The 27889-nt window shown below is 42.7% G+C and overlaps 1 protein-coding gene across 1 annotated transcript in view; it reads left to right on the top strand.

Moving 5' to 3' along the window:
• OLFML2A (olfactomedin like 2A) overlaps positions 1-27889 on the top strand; it is a 151820-nt gene that overhangs the window by 75323 nt on the left and 48608 nt on the right. The window contains exon 2 of the mRNA XM_033961270.1: positions 15846-16109. Coding sequence (XP_033817161.1) covers positions 15846-16109 — 264 coding nt within the window. The remainder of the gene's footprint in view (positions 1-15845; positions 16110-27889) is intronic.

Raw genomic sequence — 27889 nt, 5'->3', positions numbered from 1 at the left:
TGGAGTTCGATTTGAAGACTTTTTGGAGGCCTCAGAGGAGACCGGTGCCTCGATCTCTTATTTCCATAAGGGATTACTTACATTATTACTGAGGGGCACTTTTACGGATGTCCTTCATAACTGGCAGAGAGACCTCACTTGGTCCTTAACTTTACCTGTCTTACTGAAGGCTATAAAGGGAATCCCGGGGTTGGTGGGTTGTGCAGATCTTCAGGAGAGCCATTATCGAACTATGTTGAGGGCTTATGTGCCCCAGACTCAAGCTTATCATATGGGGAGGGTATCCACGCAGCTTTGTTTAAAATGCCACGTAGCAGTAAATTCCTATGTCCGTGGGCTGTGGGCGTGCTCTCTGGTTCAAGGGTTTTGGCGACAGATGGCTGGGTTTTTGGGATCCATCCTACACGTTCCGATCTCTCTTTCAGCGCCTGCTATGCTGTTTTGCCACTTGTTTTGCTCAATATGTATCCGGCTCGGGTACGTCTATTCCTCAGTAAATGTTATATTGTTGGGGAAAAATGTATCATGATCCATTGGCTCCTGGAGATACCTCTATGTATTTGGTTGTGGAGGAATAAATTGCATGAACTGATGAGATAGGAAGCGAGGGTAGCTGCTGGTTCTCGCACACTTTCCTCCAAGTGTGGATACCATTTTTGCAGATTTTGAATCCGAGGGGTCATAGTACTTTATGTCTTCTGTTTGTTGCCTTGCCTAGATTGACCCTGTTTGCTGGAATCCTCCTGGGGGAGTGAGGGGGACATGGGGGGGGGGGGGCCTGGGATGGGAGGGAGGAGAGCTGGGCTCTCTTGTTATATTTGAATTGTTTGTCTTGATTGTATCTCGTCTGTTATTTTGAGTATAATAAAAAGATTTTCAAATAAAAAAAATCTATATATATATTTAATGGTATTTCGTGATATCTCTGCAAGATTTAATACGCTGGATCCCAACACTTCCCCCCTCCCCCTTTTATGAAGCTGTTGGAGCTTTTACCACCATGGTCGGTGATTTAAAAAAAAAAGGCTAACACGGCTTCATAGAAGTGGAGGAAAATTTTGTGGAATAGACTTTTTTGACTATGGCCTTCGAGGAACAGTTTTACAGTGGTTTGAGTTTGAAGTTTATTAGGATTTTATATACCGCCTATCAAGGTTATCTAAGCGGTTTTTACAATCAGGTACTCAAGCATTTTTCCCTCACTGTCCCGGTAGGCTCACAATCTATCTAACGTACCTGGGGCTATGGAGGATTAAGTGACTTGCCCAGGGTCACAAGGAGCAGCGCGGGGTTTGAACCCACAACCCCAGGGTGCTGAGGCTGTAGATCCAACCACTGCACCACACACTCCTCCATTTTTAAAAGACAAAGCAGAAGGTATATGTGGAACAAAATTTTTCAAAGTGCAGGGAGGTGGATACAGATATATTGCAAGGCTCTACATTATCAGAGGTGGTGTTCAATCTGTACCTGCTTCCCTTATGCAAGTTGATAAAACAACAAGGTATATCGTATCGGCTATAGGCTGATATACAGTTTTTCTTTCCAGTTGAAGGGTTGCTGATGTTGAGTGTGCAGAGACTGAATCCTATTTTGGACATTATCAGAAGTTAGATGACTGTTAACAGGCTAGTGCTGAATATTGCAAAGACAAAGATTATGCTTGCTTCAAGAGATTTAGAACCTGAAGCTACTGCTTGTATTTCTGTACTAAATACATCAGTGTACTTTTGCAATGAAGTGTGTTGCCTGGGTGTGATACTAGATCCCTGGTTATCATAAGAACATAAGAATAGCCTTGCTAGATCTAGCTCATTATCCCGTCTTCATGGAGGCCAATCCAAGTCACAAGTACCTGGCAAAAAACTCAAATAGTAGCAGCATTCCATGCCACCGATCCAGGGCAAGCAGTGGCTTCTCCCATGTCTGTCTCAACAGCAAACTATGGACATTTCCGCCAGTGCCATACCTTTTTTAAACCAGCCACATTAACCGCTCTTACCATATCCTTTGGCAATGCATTCCAGAGCTTAACTATTCTCTGAGTGAAAAAATATTTTCTCCTATTGGTTTTAAAAGAATTACTCTGTAACTTCATTGAGTGTCCCCTAGTCTTTGTAAATCTTAATGCAGTAAAAAAAAAATCGATCTACTTGTACCCATTCTACACCACTCAGGCTTTTGTAGACTTCAATCATATCTCCAGTCAGCCATCTGTTTTCCAAGCTGAAGAGCCCTCATCCTGAGCAAGCTTCAGCCATACCTGTCTAAGTATGATTTCAAACAGGTAGTTCAGTCCCTGACAGGGCAGGATTAATTCTTTGGGGAGATCTGGGCACCCAAATACATTGGGCCTCCTGGATCCTCCCCACTCCATGTCCCCCCTCCTGTGAAAGCAGCACCTTCTCCTTCCTTCCTTCATTATTTAGTGCAGCCAAACTTGCAGTCTTCAAAAGGCCACGGGCAGTGGTTCTTACACAGTGCCCACAGCTTTCCCAGAAGCCTTCCCTCTGATGCAAGATCCCAGCATCAGAGGAAAGGCTTCCAGTTCAGCCATGGGCAACATGTAGGAATCGCTGCCCATGGTCTTTTGAAGACTGCGAATTTGGTTGCACTGAATATTGAAGGCAGGAGGAGGCAGTACTTGGACATCTGGAGTCAGGCCCTGAGGCAGGTACAATGACATCATCGGAGCAGGCAGCATTCCAGGCCATCCTGAACTTTTTGGGCGCGAGACATGTGTCTGCTTGGCCTATCCTTTAATCCTGCCCTGGTCCCTGACTTGATTACTGTAGCATTGTGCTCTTAGGGCTCCCATCTTCCAGTTTGCATGCCTTACAGATGACACAGAACTCAATGATTCAGTTACTATGTGGGATTAATAAATTTGAGCTTGTTTTTCATATTTGATTGTGATGTATTAGTTGTATGTGGAATGTTATGTGAAGTATAAATTGCTACTGATGGTTTATTTGGTCCTCAAGCAACAGTTACCAAAATATTTGCAAGAGTGTTTAATGCCCTATGTACCATCAAGATCATTGTGCTCTGTAGCTCTTTCAAGTCTGGTTGTTTATTTCTTTATTTCGATTTCTAGCCCGTCCTCCCAGAAGCACAGGACGGGTTACATAAGGACATTCACAATGAAGACATTTCACAAAAACTAAAGAAATGGCTGGAAGCAATAAGGAAGCAGTACGGAAGAGTACATTTTTATGTGCAGGGTCAACAGAATAGAACAAGCTTCCATTGTCTCTTTGGCAGCAGAAAGACTTGTGTCAATTTAAAAAAACTCTTGAAGCATCATCTCATTTGCCAGATGAAATATGGGCTTTAATGTTTGTGATATGTTAAACCTATTCTGAGTTTTATTGTCAAATAATTTTTATTGAACTATAAATGCACAGAAAAAGTACAGTATATTCAGAACAGGTAGCACTGAGCTCAAATTTAACATACCAGACAGAAGAAAAACCCTCAAGATCCCTAGGATCCTTCCTCAGGTCCTCCATCACAGAATTAGCATCACCAATCAAAGAGAGAACAGGCTGGCAAGTAAGTAAAGGGGTAAATATAAAGGATATTTCAACAATTCAGAAGTCTGCTATGAACCAATGGGGGTCAAGGTAGTCCAAAAGGGTTCCCAAGCTGCTTAGAAATGAACACCATGCACTGATGAAGTCTGCAATTGTACGTCACTCTCATGCCAGCAGATTAATCATCTGAGTCCTCCAGAGAGAAAGAGTGGGAGTGCCAGTGTCCAACCACTCTCAGGGCCCCCAGGATTGACCATTTAAGAAAGGTGCTCGTCCCTTTTTGACGAGGATGGTGAGATAGAATTAAATCAAACAACAGGTCAGGGGAGCATCAAATAGTAATCTTCCAAATTGTCTCAATAAAAGTAAAAATTTGGTCCCAAAAGACTTGGACATTAGGGCATATCTAAAACATGTGACCCAAGTCCGCCTCAGAACTACTCCATCTACCACAGTCTGCAGTCAGGTGAATCTTTGCCAAGAAGGCTCTCTTGGGTGAAAAATAGAGATTTAACACCTGTTTGTAGTACATTTCCCAATAGGATATGTAAATTCTCAAATAAGGTAATTTCTGTAAAGCATTCAGAACAATGTCATCAGGTAATACACACTGAAGATCACAAGACTAAGAGGCCTGTAATATGTGATGGTTAAGCAGGGGGTCTCATGTTTCATAAGAACATAAGCAGTGCCTCTGCTGGGTCAGACCAGAGGTCCATCATGCCCAGCAGTTCACTCATGCGGCGGCCCATCAGGTCCAGGGCCTGTATAGTAATCCTCTATCTATACCCTTCTATCCCCTTTTCCTTCAGGAAATTTTCCAATCCCTTCTTGAACCCCAATACCATACTCTGTCCTATCACACCCTCTGGAAGCGCATTCCAGGTGTCCACCACCCTTTGGGTGAAGAAGAACTTCCTAGCATTGGTTTTGAATCTGTCTCTTCTTATTTTTTCCGAATGCCCTCTCGTTCTTGTAGTTTTGGAAAGTTTGAAGAATCTGTCCCTCTCCACTTTCTCTATGCCCTTCATGATCTTGTAAGTCTCTATCATGTCCCCTCTAAGCCTTCGCTTTTCCAGGAAAAAGAGCCCCAATTTCTCTAATCTTTCAGCATATGAAAGGTTTTCCATACCTTTTATCAATTGTGTCACTCTTTTCTGGACCCTCTTGAGTATCGCCATATCCTTCTTAAGGTATAGCGACCAATATTGGACGCAGTACTCCAGATGTGGGCGCACCATTGCCCGATACAACGGCAGGATAACTTCTTTTGTTCTGGTTGTAATACCTTAATAATACCTAGTATTCTATTCGCCTTCTTAGAGGTCGCTGCGCACTGTGCCGACGGCTTCATTATCTTGTCCACTATTACCCCCAAGTCCTTTTCTAGGGTACTTTCACCCATTACCAGCCCTCCCATCATATAGCTGTACTTCGGGTCTCTGCTTCCTATATGCAAGACTTTACATTTCTGTACATTAAACTTCATCTGCCACTCTCCTAGTTTGTTCAGGTCCCTTTGTAAATCTTTACAGTCCTCTTTAGTCCTAACTCCACCAAATTGGAAATAGCACAGAGAGTTAGTAATAGAGAAAGTAAAATAGAGAAAACATACCACTGAGACAAGAAAAAAGGTGATACTCTGAGAAGGGATTCCAGTGCTGAACCAACCCACCCCCAGGTATACCCCTCCAGTAATATGAGAATAGAATTAGCAAGTATAGGGAAAAAACCAAGATGGCGACAGAGAACGCTACATAGTTGGAGGCTCCCCACTCTAGGCTTCTAAAGATTAAAGTTTCTTCATTTGGCTTTTGCCCGTTTGGAATACCCTTTTTTTGGGATATGCCGAAGAGAAGAGGGAGGCAGAGGATAGTTCCTCCCGCTTCAGCTGCTACTTCAACACCGTGGCAAACAGCAATTACCACCTTTGCTGTGCCTGTCACTCAGGGCATATCCACTGCCAGGGGTGGGCAGACCCCCATCTTGGACAACGAGACATCGTTGAGCCCAACGGGACCAGGGACGCCTTCTCGGCCCGGAGGAATGCAGGGCGATCCGACAGTGCAGCAGGAGGTGTTGGGAGTTCTTTCGCCAACGGCACTGCTGGTCTCTCCTCTGACCCCGGAAGGACTTACATCTCAGAGGAGTGCCTCGAGGGAGACACTCTCGCATGGAGGATCAGGCTCTCAGTTGGCATTGGGAGGTGTGGAAGGTTCACAAAAAATGGATTTGACTTCAGCGTCAGTAATTTCCACTATTCCACCCCTAAAGCCACTTGTGAAGCCCGTAATCGTGAACATGGACGCACTTTGGGGAGCTATTGAAAATTTGCACCAGGTATGCTTCCTGTTTATTGCTCCTCTTATTGACTCTACAAAACAAATAAAAGCTTTGGAGGAAAAATTTCAGCAACATTCATAGACTAGATCAAGCTGAAAAGTCAGTTTCTGAAGTTAAAATTCAATCTGGTCAACACCTAAGAAGCAGAAATATGTTAATTAGGAAAATAGAAAATCTGAAGAATGCCAATCGGAATCTTAATTTCCCTGTCTCCAGATTGTATTCTCCTAAGGAAATGTTTCAATTATTTTTTTACCTTAGTCTTGAAGTTTTCAGAGACTTAGAGGGGATATGATTGAGACCTACAAGATCATGAAGGACATAGAGAACGTGGAGAGGGACAGATTCTTCAAACCTTCGAAAAATACAAGAACGAGAGGGCATTCGGAAAAGTTGAAGGGGGACAGCTTCAAAAGAAATGCTAGGAAGTTTTTCTTCACCCAACGTGTGGTGGACACCTGGAATATGCTTCCAGAGGGCGTGATAGGACAGAGTATGGTATTGGGGTTCAAAAAGGGATTGGACAATTTTCTGTTGGAAAAAGGGATAGAGGGGTATAGATAGAGGATAACTGCACAGGTCTTGGACCTGTTGGGCCGCCGCGTGAGTGGACTGCTGTTCACGATGGACCGCAGGTCTGACCCAGAGGAGGCACTTCTTATGTTCTTATGACAAATATGCCACCACTCCAGAAACTGTATTACCTTAATCTAAGTAAAGGAGGAAGCAGTGGCTGATGAAACAACTGGATTGGATATTACTGGATTCCTGCAATCCTCCCAGGTAGAAATCACGCTATTAATGACATTTGTCTTTTTTCAAGACAAAAAAGCAATTCTTCGACTATTTTATAAAACTGAAAAAGCTGAGTTTTTTGGCTCTAAGGTTGCGATATTTCCAGATGTTTCTAAATGGACACAATCTCGACGAAAGAAGTTTTTAACCTTTCGTCAAGCAGTTTTGAATTTGGGGGCTACCTTTCAACTGCGCTTTCCATGTAAATGTTGTATTTCCTATCAAAGTAATCGTTATGTCTTCTATGAACCTGAACAATTACAATTTTTCCTGAAAGGCAAGGCGGCTTCCAGAAAACCGGATAGTGAAGTCAAAATCCAGGAACCTGGCCAAATATAAATTTGATTAACAGTCTCCGTATTTCCTCTTGCCTTTTCTTAGTTCCAACTTTCCTTGGTTGTGATAAGTTTTTTCTCTCTCCTTTCTTTTTTGTGGACTGTATTGTAACTAAGATATGGAAATATTTTCTTTCGGGACTTTTATTTTAATTTCTTGTACAGAGTTTTTTTGCTTTGATGTAAATAAAAGATAATAAAAATAAAAAAAGAGAGAATAGAATTAACAAACAATAGTTACCAAAAATCCCCACAAACCCTTCCTCCTTTATCCCTATATCCTTCAGATTCCCAAGTACCATCACCCCAAAGGTTAGAACAACAGGAACTCTCCAAATAAATAGGTAGTTACGCGGGGGGTTCATAGAAATGTGAGCGACTCCCCGATATCACCCCAATGGTATTAGAGCAGTACAACAGACACCTAAGTAATACACCCCAAGAGTTTCAAAACATCTCCTAATACTCTATCCAGTAGTACTAGAAATTATAAAAGAGAACATACGCTACAGTAGCTAACCACAAAGATTCAGGTGGGGGAGTCTCCAGAGTCCAAGGTGTTTATAAAGTCCTGCAGCAAAGTCAAAGTGGTGAACTGCTGCCAGCGGCCCTGATGATATACTCACAAAATAGCTGGATAAATTAACATGAAGCGTAGTTGTTTCTCTTGAAGTCAGTTGCAAAGAGGGGCAAATTTCCTGCACTGCTCTGTTAAAGCCATTGAAAAATCCTGAAAAATGCATACAGGGCAGTCATCATAGCGTAAAGAATCTTGTTTTACTCTATAGAGATGCAAAATCTCGACTTTATGGATGTAATTGTGAAGCTTCACTATGATAACATGTGGCTTAGTGGAATCTTGGGCTCAACGGCCTAAACGGTGAGCTTGTTCTAGACACACCGGTCCCAGCACCACTGAGAATGAAAACTCCTTTGAAAGCCAGGTTTCCAAGGCTGTGAGTAATGTAGAATCTAGGACTGTTTCAGGGATCTTGAGAAATACCTCCTTTGATAATTAAAGTCAATAAACCAGCCTTGAAATGAGAAGAATGCTTCAATCACTGTTGTGCATTTCAAAAATTATTATGATCTCTCATACAGGAGGGAAAAAACCTCAGATCCCTGAATGCTGCAAGTGTGAAATTGAAGAAGCATACTAGAAAGGGAAATGACCTCACAGGTTAAAAAAAAAACTCCTGTTTGAGCAAGTCTATATAAATTTAATTTCGACATCTATCTTATCCTCTTATATTGTGCCCAAAACAATAAAGTAAATGTTCAAAAGCTTATCTTGCTCAAGTGTTTAAAGTTGAGTTGTCCATGATTCCTTGGTTCACTCCGTACTGTCTCTACTTAGGTCCGCTGCCGATGTGAGCTAGCTGGCATTTTGCAATGGCTACGTCAGGGCAAGTGACTTGCTCTTTAAAAAAAAGAGCAAAGAAATTAAGCAGAAGGAAAACAAAAGAACTCACAGTAAAGAAAACTACCTTCACACTTTCAGAGCTTACTCTCGGTGTTAATGTTGAATGCTCACAAAAGCAGCAAAGTTGGCATCAGTTCCAGTCAGCTGGGCTTTATAGCGTCAGATGTCACGAATAAACAGCTGTCAAACATGACTCAATGAACTTCTCACCAAATGAAAAAAGGCCAGATATATAGATAAATTGGCCAAAATCCTTCTTGACTAATGCTCTATATCTACACGGGGTTCACTGCTGTCTTTTAAAAATTATGAAAGGACATTACAGTGCTCCCGCAAAAAACACAATGTCAAAAAACACAATGAAATTTGGTAAGTTCCCTAGAAACCGCAAGTTTCCTCGGCGGGACCGATTTTCCAGTTCTATTTTGTTGGCCTGCTTGCGCACTTGTTCCTGCAATTCCTCCAATTTGGTCATCATCGTTGCAGAAGAGTTCTCCATGCTAGAAACCCGCTGTTCCAGTTCACCTGCCTAGCAAGTCATGTCTGATCAGGGCCGGATTAATGAATAGGCCCAGTAGGCATGTGCCTAGGGCCCGAAATAGTCAGGGGGGCCCGCTGAAGGACAACTTAATATGCCAATATTTTTTTTCAGACAGCAACGGGCCCCCCCCTCCACAGCAACAGGCCCCCACCCGACAATGATGACAACACCGGCCGCCCCCCGGTATCGACGGACAGCAACGCGGCCTTCCGCCGGCATCAAAGGAAACGCGGCCAACGCAGCTCCAAGAAGGTCCCGCGATGAATGCATCTGCCGGTCCATCCCCCTTCTACGTCACTTACTTCTTCTGGCAGACGCAGTCATCGTGGGATCTTCATGGAGCTGAGCCGGCCGCGTTGCCGTTGATGCCAACAGGTGGGCCCATTGCTGTAGGGGAGGGGCCCATTGCCATTGCTGGGGGGGCGTTTCCGTTGCCGTGTTGAAATCTGGGCCTATGCCCCTACATTGTCTGGTTCGTGCCAAGATGGCTCATGGGCGGAACTGGGCCAGAGCTGGTACTTAACCAGTTAGCACTGATATTCAGACCACTAAATAGATAGGGCAGATAGGGCAATTGCCCTGGGCCTTCATGTCACTGGGGAACTCAAACCTGCCTGAAGTTGAAAGAGGGACAACCTGCAAGCAAGCTTTGGGAGACAAGTGGCATAGTAAGGGGTGTGTGCGGGGGCCGGTCCGCCCCGGTCTACCTAAGAGCGCAGCACCCCTCCTTCTCTCCGTCCCTCCACGCTCCTCTCCATGCCACGTGCGCGCGCCCCCTTGCCTTCCCCATACCTTTTTTACTTCCCCAGTGCGAGGTTGCTGCCTGTGTTGACTTCGGCACTCTCTCTGACATCACTTCTAGGAAGTGACGTCAAAGCCACTGTTTGCCCTGGATCGGTAGCAAGGAATATTGCTACTCTTTGGGTTTTGGCCAGGTACTAGTGACCTGGATTGACTTTTCTTTCTTTTTTTTATGCATTGATACTAAGGGCTCCTTTTACAAAGCTGCGATAGCATTTTTAGCGCATGCAGAATTTTAGCGCGCACTAAACCCAGGCTACGTGGCTAGAACTAATGCCAGCTCAATGCTGGCGTTAAAACCGCTAGCGCAGCTTTGTAAAAGGAGCCCTATATTTTGTAGTTTTCCTATGTCCAGCCTTGTTGTACTCCTTTTTCTTTCCTATTTCTCGAGCATGTAATTAAATACTTCTTCCATAACTACTGTAATTAGACTGTGAGCTCAATGGGACAGAGAGGAATAATCCCTTGTTTCTATTGTATTACTGTTGTAAACTGCTTAATACTGATGTGCTAGCGGTATATCAAATATAATAAATCAAATCAAAGAGGAGATCAGTTATGTTTTTGATTTTTTTTTTTTTTTTTCTAAATAGGGGTCTCATTTACTAATGTGTTAACCAGCTAATGTGCATTAATCAAATAGGTGCATAGTTAATAAATAGACCCCATTTGGAGAAATGGGGCTTGCATTAATTGTGCCTTGAATCACAGTAATGTATATTAATACACATTGAGATCTTGAACCGCAAGGTAATGGCGGAATAAAAATCACTAATGCAATGTAATTAACCGGTTACGGTATGTTAGTAAATGAGGCCCTTGGTTTAAAATCAGTTCTTTCCTAAGAGAAGTGCTGTGGTGCTTTTTTTAACTTTTCAGATTTCTTTGCTATTTATAGGTAGCACAATCATTATGGAAGATTAAACGATCAGATTACAATCAGAATCCATTCCAAGTTAGTAACTGCTATACCTTGCAGCTGCTTGGGCCATTCTTATGCTCAATTGATAGGCATGATTTGACTAGGAATAGATGGAAACAGAAAGGGGGTAATTTTTTAGTCATTTTCACATATATGTGGCCACAAATGCTTGTGAGCAGCATCTTATAAAATAGCAAATAGCGTAAAAAATATCCACATTGACATGATGAAAGTATCTAAAGGGGCATAGTTTGGCCATTACACATGTGGATTATAAAATACGTAAAAATGTCCACACTTGCATTTAAAAGGCACAATTTCTGCTGCTTATGCTGGTGTTTTATAAACAGATGGCTTTTGCTGACGTGAGCATTTGTGCCTGCCACGTAAAACTGTGATATTAAGAAATACCGCGCTCTGAAGCAGTGATTTGCATATGAAACATGCATGTCAGCAGCAGTGCAATCTAATACCTATGGGTATACGTTAGGCTATATGCCACGCCAGAGTTTTCAGAAGTTTCTAATTAATAAGAATAAGAATATAAGTATGTAGATGAGCCGATGAAGAAGCAGAGTGACAAGCAACTTTATAAACTGTAGTACTTTGTGTACTTTAGAGCAGTGTTCTTCAACCACCGGTCCATGGACCAGTGCCGGTCCACAGAAATTTCCTGCCGGTCCACAGGGCCAGCACGTGCATCAGTGTTCTTCAACCGCCGGTCCACGGTGCGATCGATGTGGCATTATCTTCGAGCCAGCTCCCTCTTCCTAACTGATTCAGTGCACAAAGCCACGGGCAGTGGCTCCTACGGGCATCCTGCGCCTGAACCGGAAGCCTTCTCTCTGACGTTGCAACGTCAGAGGGAAGGTTTCCAGATGAGGCACGGGAAGTGCAAGGTGCAATTAGTACTATTATGGGGGCAGGGTCTGGGGTGGAGATTGGGTAGAGATGGGTGGGGTCTGACCCACGACTTAGCCCATTGTTCTTCAACCGCCAGTCCATGGACTGATGCTGGTCCACAGAATAATTCTTTTATTTCTGCCGGTCCATAGATGTAAAAAGGTTGAAAAACACTGCTTTAGAGTGTCGCTTCTGATGGCTCTTGAAATATAAATTGATTAAATCTGATTGATTCTTATGAAGTTGGAATGAGATGAATGGCATTACTGAACTTATAAGAGTTTTTTTTATTAAAAATAACACCGGTTTGATGTTCAGCTGAGATACATACTTTATATCAGACCTGTAAAGTGATTCAGTTTTGACCAGTTGAGGTCAAGACATGTAAGCACCCCTCGTGTCTATGAAATAGTGCTCAAATAGGTGCCTTCGTATAAAAATGCCCCGGGGGGGATTCTATAAATGGCATTCAAAAATGAATGAATATGCATGAGATCTATTTGCATACAATGGAAGCAGTGCATGCAAAGAAATCTCATGCAAATCCTGAAAACCCGGCTGGATTGCGGCTCTCGAGGACTGATGTTGGACAACCCTGATCTAAACAGTGGTCATGCAGCAACACAGACTGGCTACATTGAGATCTATATCCTTTCTCGGCTATGGGCAAGATGCTGAGATGGTTGTCCCGACTCCTTAGTGAGGAATGGATGGGAAGGAGAAAGAATAGGGTCTCTACAGAACACCCACCCCCTTAAAACTTAAATACGGTATGTCCTTATTCCAGATTTACAGCCCTGCTCTTCATTAGCTAAAGAAGTTACTAGGTGAGAATTTTAATGGCTTCCCCACAGTGATGGATCTGTGGCAAATAAACAAGAAAGCTTCACTGTAAATGAATGGCTTTAAGATTCATTAGTTCCCTTGACTTACTTGTATACATGTCATTTCCAATTAAAGAAGGCTCAATGTTCTACCTGAAGTAGGTCACTTTTAACCCACTGAAACAATTTTGGCTAACTGTTGTCAAAGCATTCAGGAGAACTTTCCCCCCTTAGGAAGTCGTTTTGAGTGTCCCCGTCTCAAGTAAATGTGAATTGATTGAGGAATGTAGAGATCACATAACATAATGGATGGCAATGTTCATTTTCTAAAGTAAATTATGTAGTGAGATAATTAATGAGAGCCAACCGGTCCACTGAAGGCTGCTGTGGGGTGGAACTCTCCCCTGTGCAATATATGGAAACATCTGGTTAATAAAGGCTTAAAAAAAATGTCCATAAGATTTTTCTGTTCAGGGAAAAGTGAGTTTAGAAACCGAACAAATAATGGTAAATGATCTAGATGGGGAAAGCTAAACTTTAATGATGTGGAGTAGTGAAATTCAGGCTTCTTCTACCTTCTTACACTCTGAGGGGATTTAAGTGGCTCCCCAAATCCTGGAAGAAGACACAGTGATTCAATTTTATTACAGTTTCTAACATTGGAAACATTGACTCTGTCATCATTCCGAAAATGGCACCCAAAATTAGGAAGTAAGGAGGGTGGATAGAGACATCTGGGTTTTACTTCCATTGAAAGCAATAGAAGTAAAACCTGGATATCTCAATCCGTCCTCTTTTTCCTGGAGCCATATGGTAACCCTAGTTAAGGGTATTCTGCACAGAACATTGTGCAGAATGCTAGTTTAGCAAGAATCTTCCTAGCACCTAATTTTGGGTGCGCTGCTTGTACATACAGTAGCTCACTATGGCCCTGTTTGGATGTTCCAGGGGCAGGGTCATCACTTAGCCAGTTAAATGCTGATAGTAAGCTCTTAATCAGTTAAGGTAAATACATAAATAGGCCTGCATGTGGTAGATGTCAGTCCCATCTCTATGTGCTTCACCATAGCGAGTTAATTGCTGTCTATCGCACTTAACCTGCTATGATTTTGCCGCTTCCATGTCCTCTGAAGTTTAGCACTTTAGCTCACACATGAACCGGCATTGAATTTCTTGGGATAATGTCTATGGTGGTCCACAAAACTCCGATTGCCACCAGCTGAATTTCGAGTCCCAAATTTCCATGCACTGCCTCCAACCAGTGGCATAGTAAGGGGAGTGGGGGGGCAGTCCACTCCGGGTGCTGTTTTCCTAATGGCACGGCACCCTTCCTCCTCTCTGCCCCCCACCCCCACTCCTCTCCTTGCCTTCCCTGTACCTTTTTTTAGTTCCCCAGCGCGAGGTTGCTGCCCATGTCGGCATTGGTACTCTCTCTGACATCACTTCTGGTACCTGCATCTAGGAAGTGATGTAAAGGTCAAGCCGACACCAACATGAGCATCTGCTCATGTCGGAGAAGCTAAAAAGGTATGGGAATGGCGGTGCGTGCGCGGCGGGGGAGGGGGGCAGAGGAGCGGTGCCACCGCCCTGAGTGCCACTCACCCTTACTATGCCACTGCATCCAATGTATGTAGATCTGTCTCATGCAGACTTTTACAAATATCCTAAAAGTCTAACTGGTGAGGTACTTCCCGAGGATAGAGTTGCGAAAACTGCCTTAGAAGGAGAGGATTGGTAGGACAAACAGAAGAGGCGCCTCTCCCCTTTCTATGTTTTCCTTGTCCTGGCAGTGTTCAGACCAGCAGTTGGTTAATATTGTATAACTCCTTAAGCCATTGATTTTCAAAGGCATTGCAGAGGCAATTCTGTAAGCTGGCATCCAATGTTAGGTGCCAACCGACTGATATTCAGTGCTATTTGGCTGAATATCCCATTCCCCGGATTGGCCAATGATCGGATTGGCCAATGGTATGAAAGCATCTAGGCACCCAGATTCAGTTATAGGATACAGTGTGCCTTACATTTATATGCCCACAATTACACCAGCCAAAGACCTGGCATGACTGCAGGCCCTAAGTACTGCAAAGACATGCTTAACTTACTCTGTTCTGTAAGTTGCACATGTAAGTGACAGCACTGCCCATGACCCTCCCATGCTCTGCCCTTGTGAATGCCCCTTGCATTTATGTGCTAGTCACTTGCCTTCAGCTGCTAAAGTGGCACTATTCTGTACATTTACGTGCACAAGCAAGTGCCCAGTGATAAAACTGCACTTCATGGGATCCCAGTGGCAAAGGAGGTATAAGAAGACCCAAGACTATTTAGAGATAGATTCTGTAATTGGGTGTCTAAAAAGACAGGCACCTAAGGTTAGGCACCTATTTCTTGCCAATCACACAGGCACCCGTTACAGAATCATGCCTAACTGAAACTTAGGAGCCTAATAGGTGCCTCGGTGTAGGCCAGGGTTTTAAAAGCCCACATTTTAGGCACCTAAGAACTTTAAAGAGTTGCACCTAATGGTGCCTGAGTCCTTCTCCATTCCTAAACACGCCTACTTTGGAGTTAGGCACCATTAGTCGCCTATTGTACGTTGAATCATGTGTAAGAACATAGACGCTTATCACCCAATTTCTTTTTTTCAATTATGAGCTTATTAAAGTTCATAATTGAAGCCAATATACTAATTAAGTTATTACTAATATTCAAAATCCGTTCTGTCAATTCCCTGATTTCTTGAATAGGTTGCTTGTTCCATATGCCCCCCCCCCCAAAGATCCCTCCGCTCCATATCTCAAAATCTCCTCGCCATACAATGCGCTCATACATTTTCTCGATTACAGCTCCCATCCTCTGGAACGCCACTCCGAATTACTTAAGAGAAGACATGTCAGTATCTGACTTCAAGTCTAAATTAAAAACCTACCTGTTTAAAGACGCTTTTAATGTCTAACCGTCCCGTTAAGGATGTGATCTTTTCGAACTTTATTGATTTACCTGTCCCCAGCTCCATTTCCTAATGTTCTTTCCACTTGTGCTTTCTTTTTAAATAATGTAGTTCTACCAATTTCCCTCTTGTTCCAGTTTGTCTTTCTGTTTTGTCAAGTCTTTGTATGTCAAACCTTCACTTGTATTTTGCATTTTTAAATATATGATTTAGTGGTATAACAAAATTTTAATAACCTTGAAACTTGATGTGCATAACATAGGAGTCTATATGGTGCCTATCTTTAGGTGCCTTTTAGAGAATTTTCTTCTAAGCGTCTGTGAAAGGATGGCAGGCAGGTACAAATGAGCTGACTGGTTGAACCCACTGCTTCTATCAGTAACTTCCTTATATGTCACAGCTGGTGTGATTTCATCTTGTATTCACTGGGGTTTCATTTTTGTTTTGTTTTGTGGGTGGGTGGGTGTTCTAACAGGTTTTAGGGGAGATCGACCAGGTTCGCATGACATCGGAAGGTTCTGATTGCCGTTGCAAATGCATCCTGCGACCTTTGAGCAAGGACGCCTGCAGCCGTATCAAGGATGGCAGCGTGCGCATGGAGGATTTTTACACTGTTGAGACTGTCAGCTCAGGGGCAGACTGCAAGTGTTCCTGCACAGCTCCACCCTCCTCGCTGAACCCTTGTGAAAATGAATTGAAGATGGAGAAGCTGAAGAAGCAGGCACCTGAGCTCTTTAAGGTAAGACAACAAACCCAGGCGAATCAGGAACAGATAGATAATTTTATGCAATTTTGTGGGCCTGCTCTAAGGCATTGCAAATAAACATTTTGGGCCTGATTCTCTATAGGACGTTGATCTCAGCGGCCACCTAAGAGGCAGATGCCGATCACGTGTCAATCACGCATCGGTGTCCTAAAAAGAATCATATCTACGTTCACTGACATATGCCTTAAATGTAGGCAAGCTTTTTAAAGGCCTAGATTTAAGGCATCTGTCTCGCGCCAGGATGCTTACTGATGCCCAAGGCTATTTCCAGGGAAAACCACGGCCACACCATGTCTTGGACATCCATAAGTGCCTACAATGTAGGCGTTCTTTCCCTGTTTGTTTGGTTTTTTAATGTGCATCCCAATTGGCTGTGAGATGGTGGTAGGACGCCTACTGCCACCTACCATCAGGATGTGCGTTTACAGAATCAGGCCCTTTAAGCCTATAGTGTATAGATGTTGGGTGGGGGGGGGGGTTCTAACTTTTATTTTGATTGAAAAAACATCAATAAAAAGTACAACTTGTGAGGCATGCTAGGTTCTGTATTGCACACAGAAAACCAAACATCAGCTCAATATTAGTCCAGCTCTCCCAAAAATGTTAGTTCATATTCAGTTCACAAAATCACAACAAATAAAGCAAGTGATTTTTTTGTTGTTGTGAGAAAACCAGACATAATTGCAAACGTATCATAGAAACATAGAAACATAGAGTATGATGGCAGAAAAGGGCCGATGGCCCAACAAGTCTGCCCACTCAAGAACCCTCTCTCCCTCGAGATTCCATCTATTAAGCATTCCTCTTGAGCGACCCCACCTGTCTGTCCCATCGACCCTTGAAGTCTAGCGTGATACTGGCCTTGACTACCTGACGTGGAAGACTATTCCATCAATCAATTACCCTTTCGGTGAAGAAGTATTTCCTGGTGTCCCCATGAAACCACCCCCCCTTGAGTTTTAGCGGATGCCCTCTTGTCGCCGTGGGACCCGTAGGAAAAAAGATTTCATCCTCCACCTCAATGCGGCCCGTGATGTATTTGAATGTTTCTATCATGTCCCCCCTTTGTCTGCATTCTTCGAGAGAATATAAGCGTAGTCTGCTCAGACGTTCTTCATATGGGAGATCTTTAAGTCCGTAGACCATCCTAGTGGCCATTCGCTGAATCGACTCCATCCTCTTCACGTCCTTTATATAATGTGGCCTCCAAAACTGAACACAGTACTCCAGGTGAGGTCTCACCATGGATCTGTATAACGGCAGTATGACTTCAGGCTTTCGGCTGATAAAGCTCCTTCTGATGCAACCCAGCATTTGTCTTTCCTTTGTCGAAGCTTTCTCCACCTGATTGGCCGCTTTCATATCTTCCCGGATGATTACTCCCAAGTCCCATTCTGCTACAGTTCTTGTTAGGTTTTCACCATTCAGGGTGTATGTTCTGCATGGATTTCCGCTACTAAGGTGCATCACCTTACATGTTTTGACATTAAAATTCAGTTGCCAAGTACTGGACCATTGTTCCAGCAAAAACAGGTCCTGCTTCATATTGTCAGGCATGGTTGCACTATCTGGTTCTGCTGCGTTGCCCACAACGTTGCATAGTTTAGCGTCATCAGCAAATAATGTAATTTTGCCACGAAGTCCCTGAGGCAGATCAAGAACAGACCTCAGCATATCACACACAACTAACTTAGAGCCTCTAGGGATTCAGTGCATTTACCACGACACCATCGCTACCGTGGCTTTGTAAAAGAGTACTTTTCTCTCAGTCATTTCTAGGAACCTTGAAACCTATACAGGCAGTTCTTAACATTAACCTATAGCACATGGCTTATTGCCTTTTCAGTGAGAAACCAAACAGCCCAAACAGACAAAAGAATATCAACGTCCACTATAACTGTTCAAATTTAGCACTGTTTTAGAAATACTCTTATTTCCAAGCCACTAAACAGACTGGATTAATACAGATTGTTCTACATAGACATTCAATGATAACAGAATAACTGGCCTCTCTCACAGACCCTCATTGAGCATGAGATAAGTATCTATAAACTAACAATAAGAAATATGTAGACAAAAATTAAACTGAAACACCAAGAAGCTAGATTCTGCATACAATGCAACAGCACAGAAACAATGACACATGTCCCCAAATACTGTGCAAAATATAAAGATAGCCAATGCAAATTTTTAAAAAACTGACAACAATCACCTCTTTACAAATTAACAAATAAAAATAAAACAATAAATGGAAAATAAGATCATGCAATTTTTCAATAAGTTTTCGGATGCTAAAACCTCTTTCCTCAGGTCAGTACAGTATACTGCTGTTAAAGTATCCTGACCTGATCTGAGGAAGGGAGTTTTGGTCTGCAAAAGTTAGTAAAAAAAAAAGTATTAGAAATAGTCCAATAAAAGATTACCTTATTTCCACTTTCTGTTTATAAACATTTATCAATACATCCCCTCCCTTGTAAAGTTCCCCCCTCAAAGTCTCTACCTCTCTTGTAATTTCTCCTCAAAGTCTCAATTATGTAAACAGCTCCCTAAATTGTAATATTCCTGGAAATGTCCAGTTATCTTCTGTTGTAATCCACCTAGAACTGCAAGGTACAGGCGGAATAGAAGTCACTAATGTAATGTAATGTAATACTACTTTATTCTAAAGCAACAAAACAAAATCTTTTACCTTCCGTTTATCATCTTTTGTCATCTTCATTTTTTCCCTTCCATTCACAGTCCACCCTCCCTCTCCCATCCATATGGTTTCTTTCCTCTTTCTATGCCCCTTCCATAAACTGTCTACCCTCTCACTCTTCCATCCAGGCTGTGCCCCATCTCTCCTTCATACATGATTCATTTAAGCTATTCCTCCTAGCCATTTTTCTCTCTCCCCTCTTTGTCGCTACCATTCCCCCCATGCTCTGGCATCTCTTTCTCTTCTTTTCTTTCCCTCCTCCCCCTCCCCCTCCCCATGCTCTGGTCTCTCTTTCTCTTCTTTCCTTCCTCCCTCCCTCCCCTCCAGCATCTCTGTCTCCTTCCCTTTCCTAACAACCAGCATCTCTCTCCTCTCCCCTCCATGCTCTGGCTGGCTGCTTAGCAGGCTGGATAGCTGACTGGTTGGCTAGCAGGCTAGTTGGCAGGCAGGCTGATTAGCAAGCTGGCTGACATCCCTCCCTACTCTACTCTGTCCTGTCTCTCTGCACTGCTATCACTCCCATGGTACAACCACGACCCAGCCCACCTCCTTCCCCCATGGCACAGCCCAGACCTGACCCTCTCATCTCCCAGACCTGGCCCCACTCCTTTCCTCGCAGTACAGCCAAAAACCAAACTGACCCTCCCCTCCCCCATGCTCCCTACCTTAACATCCCTGGTGATCTAGGGGCCTCTTAGGGGCCAGGAAAGAGCCCAACACTTTCCTGCCCTTGCCGTAATAGCTGTCTCCACCACTCAGAGAGTTTCAAGATAGCTGCCAAGACCTCATAAGGCAGCCTTACAAGACTTCGTAAAAAAATCAGTGCTGAGACCTCGATCTTGGAGGGTGAAGTATCGCTCAGCCCTTTGGGGCCTGGAGTTCCTCTGCGTCCTGGAACGATGTCTGGGACACCCTCAGCTGCACAGGAAGCACTGGAATTGATGTCTCCAGCGGCTTTGCAGGTCTCACCCCTGACCCCGGATGGGAATCACAGCTTGCCGACTTTCTCACAGTCGGCATTAGTGTACGGAGGACCTGAACTTCAGAGTGTAGCAGGGAATGAGGAGGTGAAACCTTTGGTGGAGTCCCCTGGAATATCTATCCCTGCTCCTCTGATTAAACCAGTGGTGATAGTCATGGAGGTGATCTGGAGTGCCTTGGAGACTTTGTATTAGGTATGCTCCCAGTTTGTTGCCTCAGTACAGAATACTAATGTTCAATGTAAAACTTTTGAAGAGAAATTCCAACAACAGTCTCTTAGAATGGACAAATTGGAGAAATCAGTGGCAGAAGTGAAGGTTTCTACTAATTTACAATTGAAGGAAAAGGTTCTACTCACTAGGAAAATAGAAAATTTGGAAAATGCAAATGGGAATTTGAACTTGAGACTCTTAAATTTTCCTGTTTCCAAATTTCAATCACCTAGAGATTTATTTCATTCCTTTTTAAATATAGTTTTGAAATTTCCTGAAAATAATATGCCACCGTTACAAAAGATATATTACCTAAACTTGCCAAAAGAGGATAAAGAAAAAGGAAATGCATTGCTAGGAGGATTGGATCTCACTGGCATGCTGGAGACATCTCAAGAGGAAATTGTGGTTAGAGCTACTTTCTTCAAGATAAAGAAGCAATTCTTCGTCTGTTTTATAGGACTGAAAATGTGGAATTTCATGGATTCAAAATTTCTATTTTTCCTGATGTATCGAAGTGGACGTAAGCCAGACGTAAGAAATTCCTGGCCTGTTGTCAATCTGTTTTGAGTTTGGGAGCAACATTTCAGTTACGTTTTCCTAGAAAATGTTGCATTACCTATCAGGGTAATAGATATATTTTTTATGAACCCGATCAATTGCAATTCTTTCTTGAGGATAAAGCAACTATAAGAATTCCAGAGACTTCCATGGAATCAGCCAATCAGGCCATTAATTAATTGACTCCAACTGCACTCTGTAATTTGATTGATTTAATTTAGAATATTTCCTGGAATCAAACTACCCTTGGAAGTGATTGATTCTCTCTCCTCATAATGTGGACTTTAGTCATAGTCACTAGTGTGGAATTATTTTATAATTTGTATTATTTGTTTCATGTTTTTGGATTGTTATATTTCCTTTCAGTTTTGTTTATTCAACTTGTAAAAGCATAAATATATAAATAAATAATAAAAAAATCAGCGCTGAATAAAGTGCTATTCTATAAACCATGCAAAATGTGGTTTATGCAATAGTACTTACACCCAGAAACTGCAACTAAATTTAGGAAGTCAACTCTGATCTTAGCAACTTAGTCTAAAACATAGATTGTTGTATTTCTAAACTTCAATCGTGAGCGACGTCCATCCAAATGAAATTGAATGCTGCTAAAATGAAATTGCTTTGAGCTGGGCCAAGGTTGGAAAATCTCCCTACCTCTGTTACATTGAAATCAGGTATTTCACTACAATTGAGTTTTCTTCCAGAGTTCTGGGTATTATCCTGGACTCATCACTCACATTCCACGAACAGATAAATTCTTTAGTGAAAAAATACTTTTTTAGCCTGTGCATGTTGAAAAAATTTAGATCACTATTCCATCAGGAACATTTTTCAGTGTTGATACAGCTCACTGTGTTTGCCCTTTTAGACTACTGCAATTCTGTTTATCTGGGTATCAAGAAGGGCAGTTTACAACGCCTTCAGTTGATACAAAACTTATTTTCAGGAAACGAAAGTATGATCTTGTCTCTCCTTTGCTAAGAAAGCTTCATTGGCTCCCAATTCATTTTAGGATTCAGTTCATATGCGCATGTGTTGTTTTTAAACTTCTCTATGGAATATTGGATCCTTCGCTCCCTTTACATTGGAATACTCTCAGATCCTGCTACCTGAGGAATACACAGAGATATAAATTATTGTTCCCTTCTATTAAGGGAATTAAATCTGTTGGGAAGCTTAGTCAGTCTTTTGCTTTCAAGTTGGTAGAGACTTGGAATGGACTTCCTGATTCTGTTAGATTGACAGGACAACTACAATGATTTTGTAAAGTCTTAAAAACTCTGTTGTTCTCACAATATCTAAACAGTTTACCTATAGAATCTATTAATTGAAAGCATTACAATATCTACTTTTAAGATAGATCTAACTAACCTCTTTTTTCTTATCTTTTTTACTTTCATGTGTCTTCTGGTCTTTGACCACTTGTACACCGAGTCGAGCTCCAACGGGAGATGACTCGGTATATAAACTGAAGACTAGATTAGATTACATTAGTCAACAATTACATGTGTAACTCTAAGTAATGCCCCTGGTCTGCCTATGATCCACCAATGACCCGCCCATTTCTTTGCCCTCTTTTTTACTCACACTAAAATTCAGGTGTGGATCCTGTGCCTAAATTTACATTCATAACTTGTAATTGATTATAATTAACACCAATAATTGCTTGTTAAAGTGTCAATTATCTGTGCTAATTTGCTTGTTATTCAATTAAGTTGCATGCGCAATTTGGGTAGGCGACCAAAATTATGCATGCAGTTTTTAGTACCTTTTTATAGAATTAGGGGGATGGTGTACAGAGGAATAGTGCTACAGTAAGTGGCAAAGCGGGGAGGAAAAGGATTTAGACGAGGATGTTTTCCCTTTAAAAGAAAAAAAATATTTTCACAGCTACAAAGATTATCATGAAAGGCGTAGAAAATGTCAGAAGCTAATTTCAGAGCCTGTACACTGGAAAATAGAGTGAGCGTTGTGTGTTGCTATGATTTTCTCCTTTTTTCCAGCAAGTCAGTTCTTCCATGTCATTCTCTTTTCTGGTTGTGGATAACACACAATGAGCTGTGTCTGCACAGAGATGAAAAAGATCTTTATGTCTCTATGCAAAAAAAGAATAATCTCCCCCCACCAACAAAAAAAATCTCTTTGATGTCTTTTAAGAAGGAAATTTGCAAATGGAACGCAACAAGTTTTTAGGGCACCATGTAGTGATTTTTTGGATTGCTGCTGGATTATCACGGAAGGAGAGATATTAGCATTTGGCTAAAGAGTGGGTTGTATTTCAATAGAATGCTACTGGTCTTCTCTCCAGTGAAGACACTGAAAAAAATTGTCTGAGTCTCTCGTCTCACAGGAAGGATAGACAAGGGAAGGTGTTGAACAAGGATTTGTCAAAAAAGATCCTATCGAGCAGAAAAGCAGAAGTGTCAAGACCTTTGTTTAAAAACAACAACAAAAAATGAAACATAGTTAAGTGATGCTAGAGTCCACCTTAGGAGTCAGCATCCCCCCCAAAAAGATCTTGGTGTTATTGTGGACAGTGTGTGGCAGTGGCCAAAAAAGCAAATAGGATGCTAAGAATTATTAAGATAGTGATGGTAAATAAGACCAAGAATATTATAAAGCCTCTGTATTGTTCAATGATGCGACCTCACCTTGGAGTGACCGTACCTTGATGTGACCTCACCTAGGGTATTGCTCTCAGTCTAGTTGCTGTAACTCAAAAAAGATATAGCAGAATTAGAAAAGGTTCAAAGAAGAGTAACCAAAGTGATAAAGGGGATGGAACTCCTCTTGTATGAGGAAAGGCTAAAGAGGTTAGGGCTCTTCAGTTTGGAAAAGAGATGGCTGAGGGGGGAATATGACTGAGATCTACAAAATCCTGAGTGATGTAGAAAGGGTAAAAGTGAATCAACTTTTCACTCTTTCAAGAAGTACAAAGACCAGGGGACACAATGAAATTACATAGAAATACTTTTAAAACAAATAGGAGGAAATAATTTTTATAACTCAAAGAATAGTTAAGCTCTGGAACTTGTTTGTCAGAGGATGTGATAACAGCAGTTAGCGTAGCTGGGTTTAAAAAAGGTTTGGACAAGTTCCTGATGAAACAGCCCAGGGGGAAGCCACTGCTTCCCCTGGGATTGTTAGCATGGAATACTGCTACTATTTGGGGATCTTCCAGGTACTTGTGACCTGGATTGGCCACTGTTGGATACAAGATACTGGGCTAGTATGGCTGTTTATTGACAACAGATAAAGGCCATGTGGCCCATCCATATCATCTGCTATCTCTTCCTCCCCCCCTAAGAGATCATATATGTTCTCATAAAGAATTTAAAAACAGATAAGGGGCCAGAAGGTCCAACCAGTTTATCCAATTTCTCTCCTGGTGCTGAGGTATAGGCTACAATCGATCTTTTGATTTCCTTTCACTCACACGGCGGCCCCTAGGTCAAAGACCAGTGCCCTAACTGAGACTAGCCCTACCTGCGTACGTTCAGGTTCAGTAGGAACTTGTCTAACTTTGTCTTGAATCCCTGGAGGGTGTTTTCCCCTATGACAGACTCCGGAAGAGCGTTCCAGTTTTCCACCACTCTCTGGGTGAAGAAGAACTTCCTTACGTTTGTACGGAATCTATCCCCTTTTAACTTTAGAGAGTGCCCTCTCATTCTGTCTACCTTGGAGAGGGTGAACAACCTGTCCTTATCTACTAAGTCTATTCCCTTCATTATCTTGAATGTTTTGATCATTTCCCCTCTCAGTCTCCTCTTTTCAAGGGAGAAGAGGCCCAGTTTCTCTAATCTCTCACTGTATGGCAACTCCTCCAGCCCCGTAACCATTTTAGTCATTCTTCTCTGGACCCTTTCGAGTAGTACCGTGTCCTTCTTCATGTACGGCGACCAGTGCTGGCCGCAGTATTCCAGGTGAGGGCATTTGAGTTTTTGTTTGCTTAATAGGTGGAAATACAAGGGTCCACTGAAAAGTTCTCAGCCCAAACAACAAAGTTGGAGCAGTCCCCATCAAGCGCTATACATTTATTCCAGTGTTTTCTACTTTTTATGCCACATTTTTCCACTGGAACTGAAAAAGTTGAAAATCACTGGATCAAGTATATGGCTCTCGATGGAGACTGTTGCCCAACCTTTGTTGGTTGGGCTGAGAACTTTTCAGCGGCCCCTTGTAGTAAATAACAACTCTGCTTGAAATTATTGTGTAAACTGTTTTTTGCTGAGCTCTCTAAAGTGCATCCTGGTTTCTTATTTCCATGCTACATATTCAAGGGATCGGGGTTGGGGAGACAAAAGAAACCTGGGTTTTGTAAGGGGTTATGGGCAGTTCAAGGACTGGGGTATGTGACGTTTGGATTTAAGGTTCTCTGAATGTAAATTCCTCCCCAAAGCTGAAGGCTATGCACTCTATACTGAGCCCTGTGGAAGGTGTCCTTTTGCCTCCTAATCCCCTCCTCCTCCGTCCCACTCCCTTACACCCGTGTACCTAAGGAGGGGGTGCACTTCTGAAATTGATTATTACTTAGAGGATTAGATTTTACTTCTAAATATTCAAAAGCACTTTGGGGAAAATTCTGTATAGGACGCCGGTTAATGCAGCCACCTAAGAATCTTGTCTGCCCTAAGGGACAGATGCCCAACCCTGCCTAACTAGCCCGATTCGCTAACCAGCAACCATGTCATAGATGTTGGTTAGAGAATAGCGCCAGGTCCCTTGCCATCAGCTGATCGTGGCAAGTGAATACTCCTGCCACGATCAGCTGAGTGGATGTAGCAGAGAACCCCCAAAACCCCATGTGAACTCGACCGGAAGGATGCCCACTTCCTCCCTCCGGAACCCCTGAACAACCCCCCCACCCACACACACACAAAATAAGCCAGGCAGGAGGGATGCCCATTCCCTCCTGCCCTGGAGCCCCCCCTGAAGCAGGCCAAGCAGGAGGGATACCCTTTCCCTCCTGCTGCCACCACCCTGAACTTGACCCTCCTGAACCCAAAACCCCTACACCACCCAAAGCTCAAACCCCCACTCCGCACCCCTAACTCTACCCCCAGCCCTCCCCCATACCTTTCAGTTGAATGCCCAGCTGGAGGGATACTCACACCCTCTGGCCGGCCAGCCTGCCACTCCAAAATGGCAGACCTTCCCCTTCCCGGTGCATTCTGGGATGCACTAGGGAAGGGCCTAAGGCTCTGATTGATTCAGATGCCTAAGGCCTTGGGCAAACTTAGGTGTCCCTACGCATCTCCCTAAACCCGTAAAAATGCCTACAGTGTAGGCCGCCTGCTTTGGGTAGGTTTTTTTCTTACAATGTGCCTCCTGATTGGCTGCCAGACAGTGGTAGGATGCCTACCACTACCTACAATCAGGATGCCTGTTTATAGAATCAGCCCCTTTATGCAGATAACAGCATATTTGGATAACACTGACTGAGATATTATTATTTATTTATTAAATTTTTATACCATTATTATGGAAAAAAAATCCATTAAAAATGGTTTATAAATTTTTTTTAAAAAACCAATGAATTAAAACAAAAGTTCTCAAATACAATATGCAAACATCAAAACTGGGCTCCATAGGCCTGAACAAATAGTAAAGTCTTCAGTCTCCTCCAAAAAGAGAGCAATAATGTCATAACATAGTAGATGGCAGCAGAGAAAAGACCTGAAGGTTGATCTCTCAAATCTTGAGAAAGATTATTTCAGCCGCCTGGACCAGTAATCCTGAAGTGCCATAAGAACATAAGAATTGTCATACTGGGACAGACCGAAGGTCCATCAAGCCTAGTGTCCTGTTTCCAACAGTGGCAACCCAGGTCCAAAGTACCTAGCTAGATCCCAAGTAGTAAAACAGATTTTATGCTGCTTATGCTAGGAATAAGCAATGGATTTCCTCAAGCCATCTCAATAATGGCCTATGGAATTCTCTTTTAGGAAACTATCCAAGCCTTTGTTAAACGCCGCTAAGCTAACTAATTTCATCACATTCTCTGGCAACAAATTCCAGATGTCTCAAACAGACACCTGGTTTTGGATGGTAAAATTTTCCTCAGGCAGTATGGCACCAAAAGTTCCTTAAGATACAGTGGCCTAGAAGTATCAACCAACATGTTCACGATCATCAATAATTTAAACTGACAGCACTCTCTCACTGGAAGCCAATGTAGACATGTCACATTACTATGAACATTGGTCAGCACTATGCAGATAGTACAGGGGCGGAGCATATGTGAAGCCAGATGCTGTCTTAAGATATCATAGTAACACAGTAGATGACGGCAGATAAAGACCCAAATAGTCCATCTAGTCTGCCCAACCTGATTCAATCTAAAAATTTGTTGGGGGGGGGGGGGGTTCTTCTTCTTAGCTATTTCTGGGCAAGAATCCAAAGCGCTTCCCGGTACTGTTCTCAGGTTCCAACTACTGAAGTCTCCGTCAAAGCTCACGCCAGTCCATCTACACCCTCCCAGCCATTGAAACCCTCCCCAGCCCATCCTCCACCAATCGGCCATATACAGTTACTATGTTACTATGTCATTCAAACTTACTGTACCTACCTGTACACCACAATAGCCCTTATGCCTGCAGTCATCTTTATGTAAGTACAGTAGGTTTTGGAGGGCTCACTATGAGCGTCAGAGCTTTTACCACAGAATTTTTTTTAAAAACCTAACGCAGCTTGATAAAAGGGGGCCTAAATCAGTTAGCTCACCTTAGTAAAAGGACCCCTAAATAGCTTGCAATCCTATTTATATCACTCTGATTGAGATTTGCAGCAAATTTGTTGCTAGCCCATTAAATTTCATCCAAACTATTTCATCCAACTGATATACTTCTTAAGTTTTACAAGGTTGGCACAGCTGATATTGGTCTGGCTGATATCAGCCTGTGAGTATAAACAATGATAAGGCTGATCAGTATTTCAGCATGTGCCTTATGTTCTGTGCTCTTTGGTCATCTCCTATCTGGTTCCTGGGCGGGAAGATGGAAGCAACTGGGAGATTTTAACCCCAGACTTCTGGCAGAGGACTAAAGGTCAGGAATGTGTAGTGTGTGGTTTCTACGAGGATGTTTGCTGTCAGTCACAAGTCTGGGAATCAAAAGATGTGAGAACGGAGGGGAATCCCTTGGACTGAAGCCTTTTTAGAACAGAAGGCCTCTGTTCTGAGAATCCTTGGCATTAAATGTCAAATTTCCATGTTGCTGTCTTAAAGCAACAAGAGCCATTCTCAGGCCATTGCATTTTGGGTTTTTTTTTTGTTTTTTTCTTTCAAAGCATGGCATGGT

Source organism: Geotrypetes seraphini, chromosome 10 (genome assembly GCF_902459505.1).
Source record: "Geotrypetes seraphini chromosome 10, aGeoSer1.1, whole genome shotgun sequence".
NCBI classification, from domain to species: Eukaryota; Metazoa; Chordata; class Amphibia; order Gymnophiona; family Dermophiidae; genus Geotrypetes; species Geotrypetes seraphini.
The sequence above is the reverse complement of the archived record's forward strand: the minus strand, read 5'-3'. Positions and strand labels throughout refer to the sequence as shown.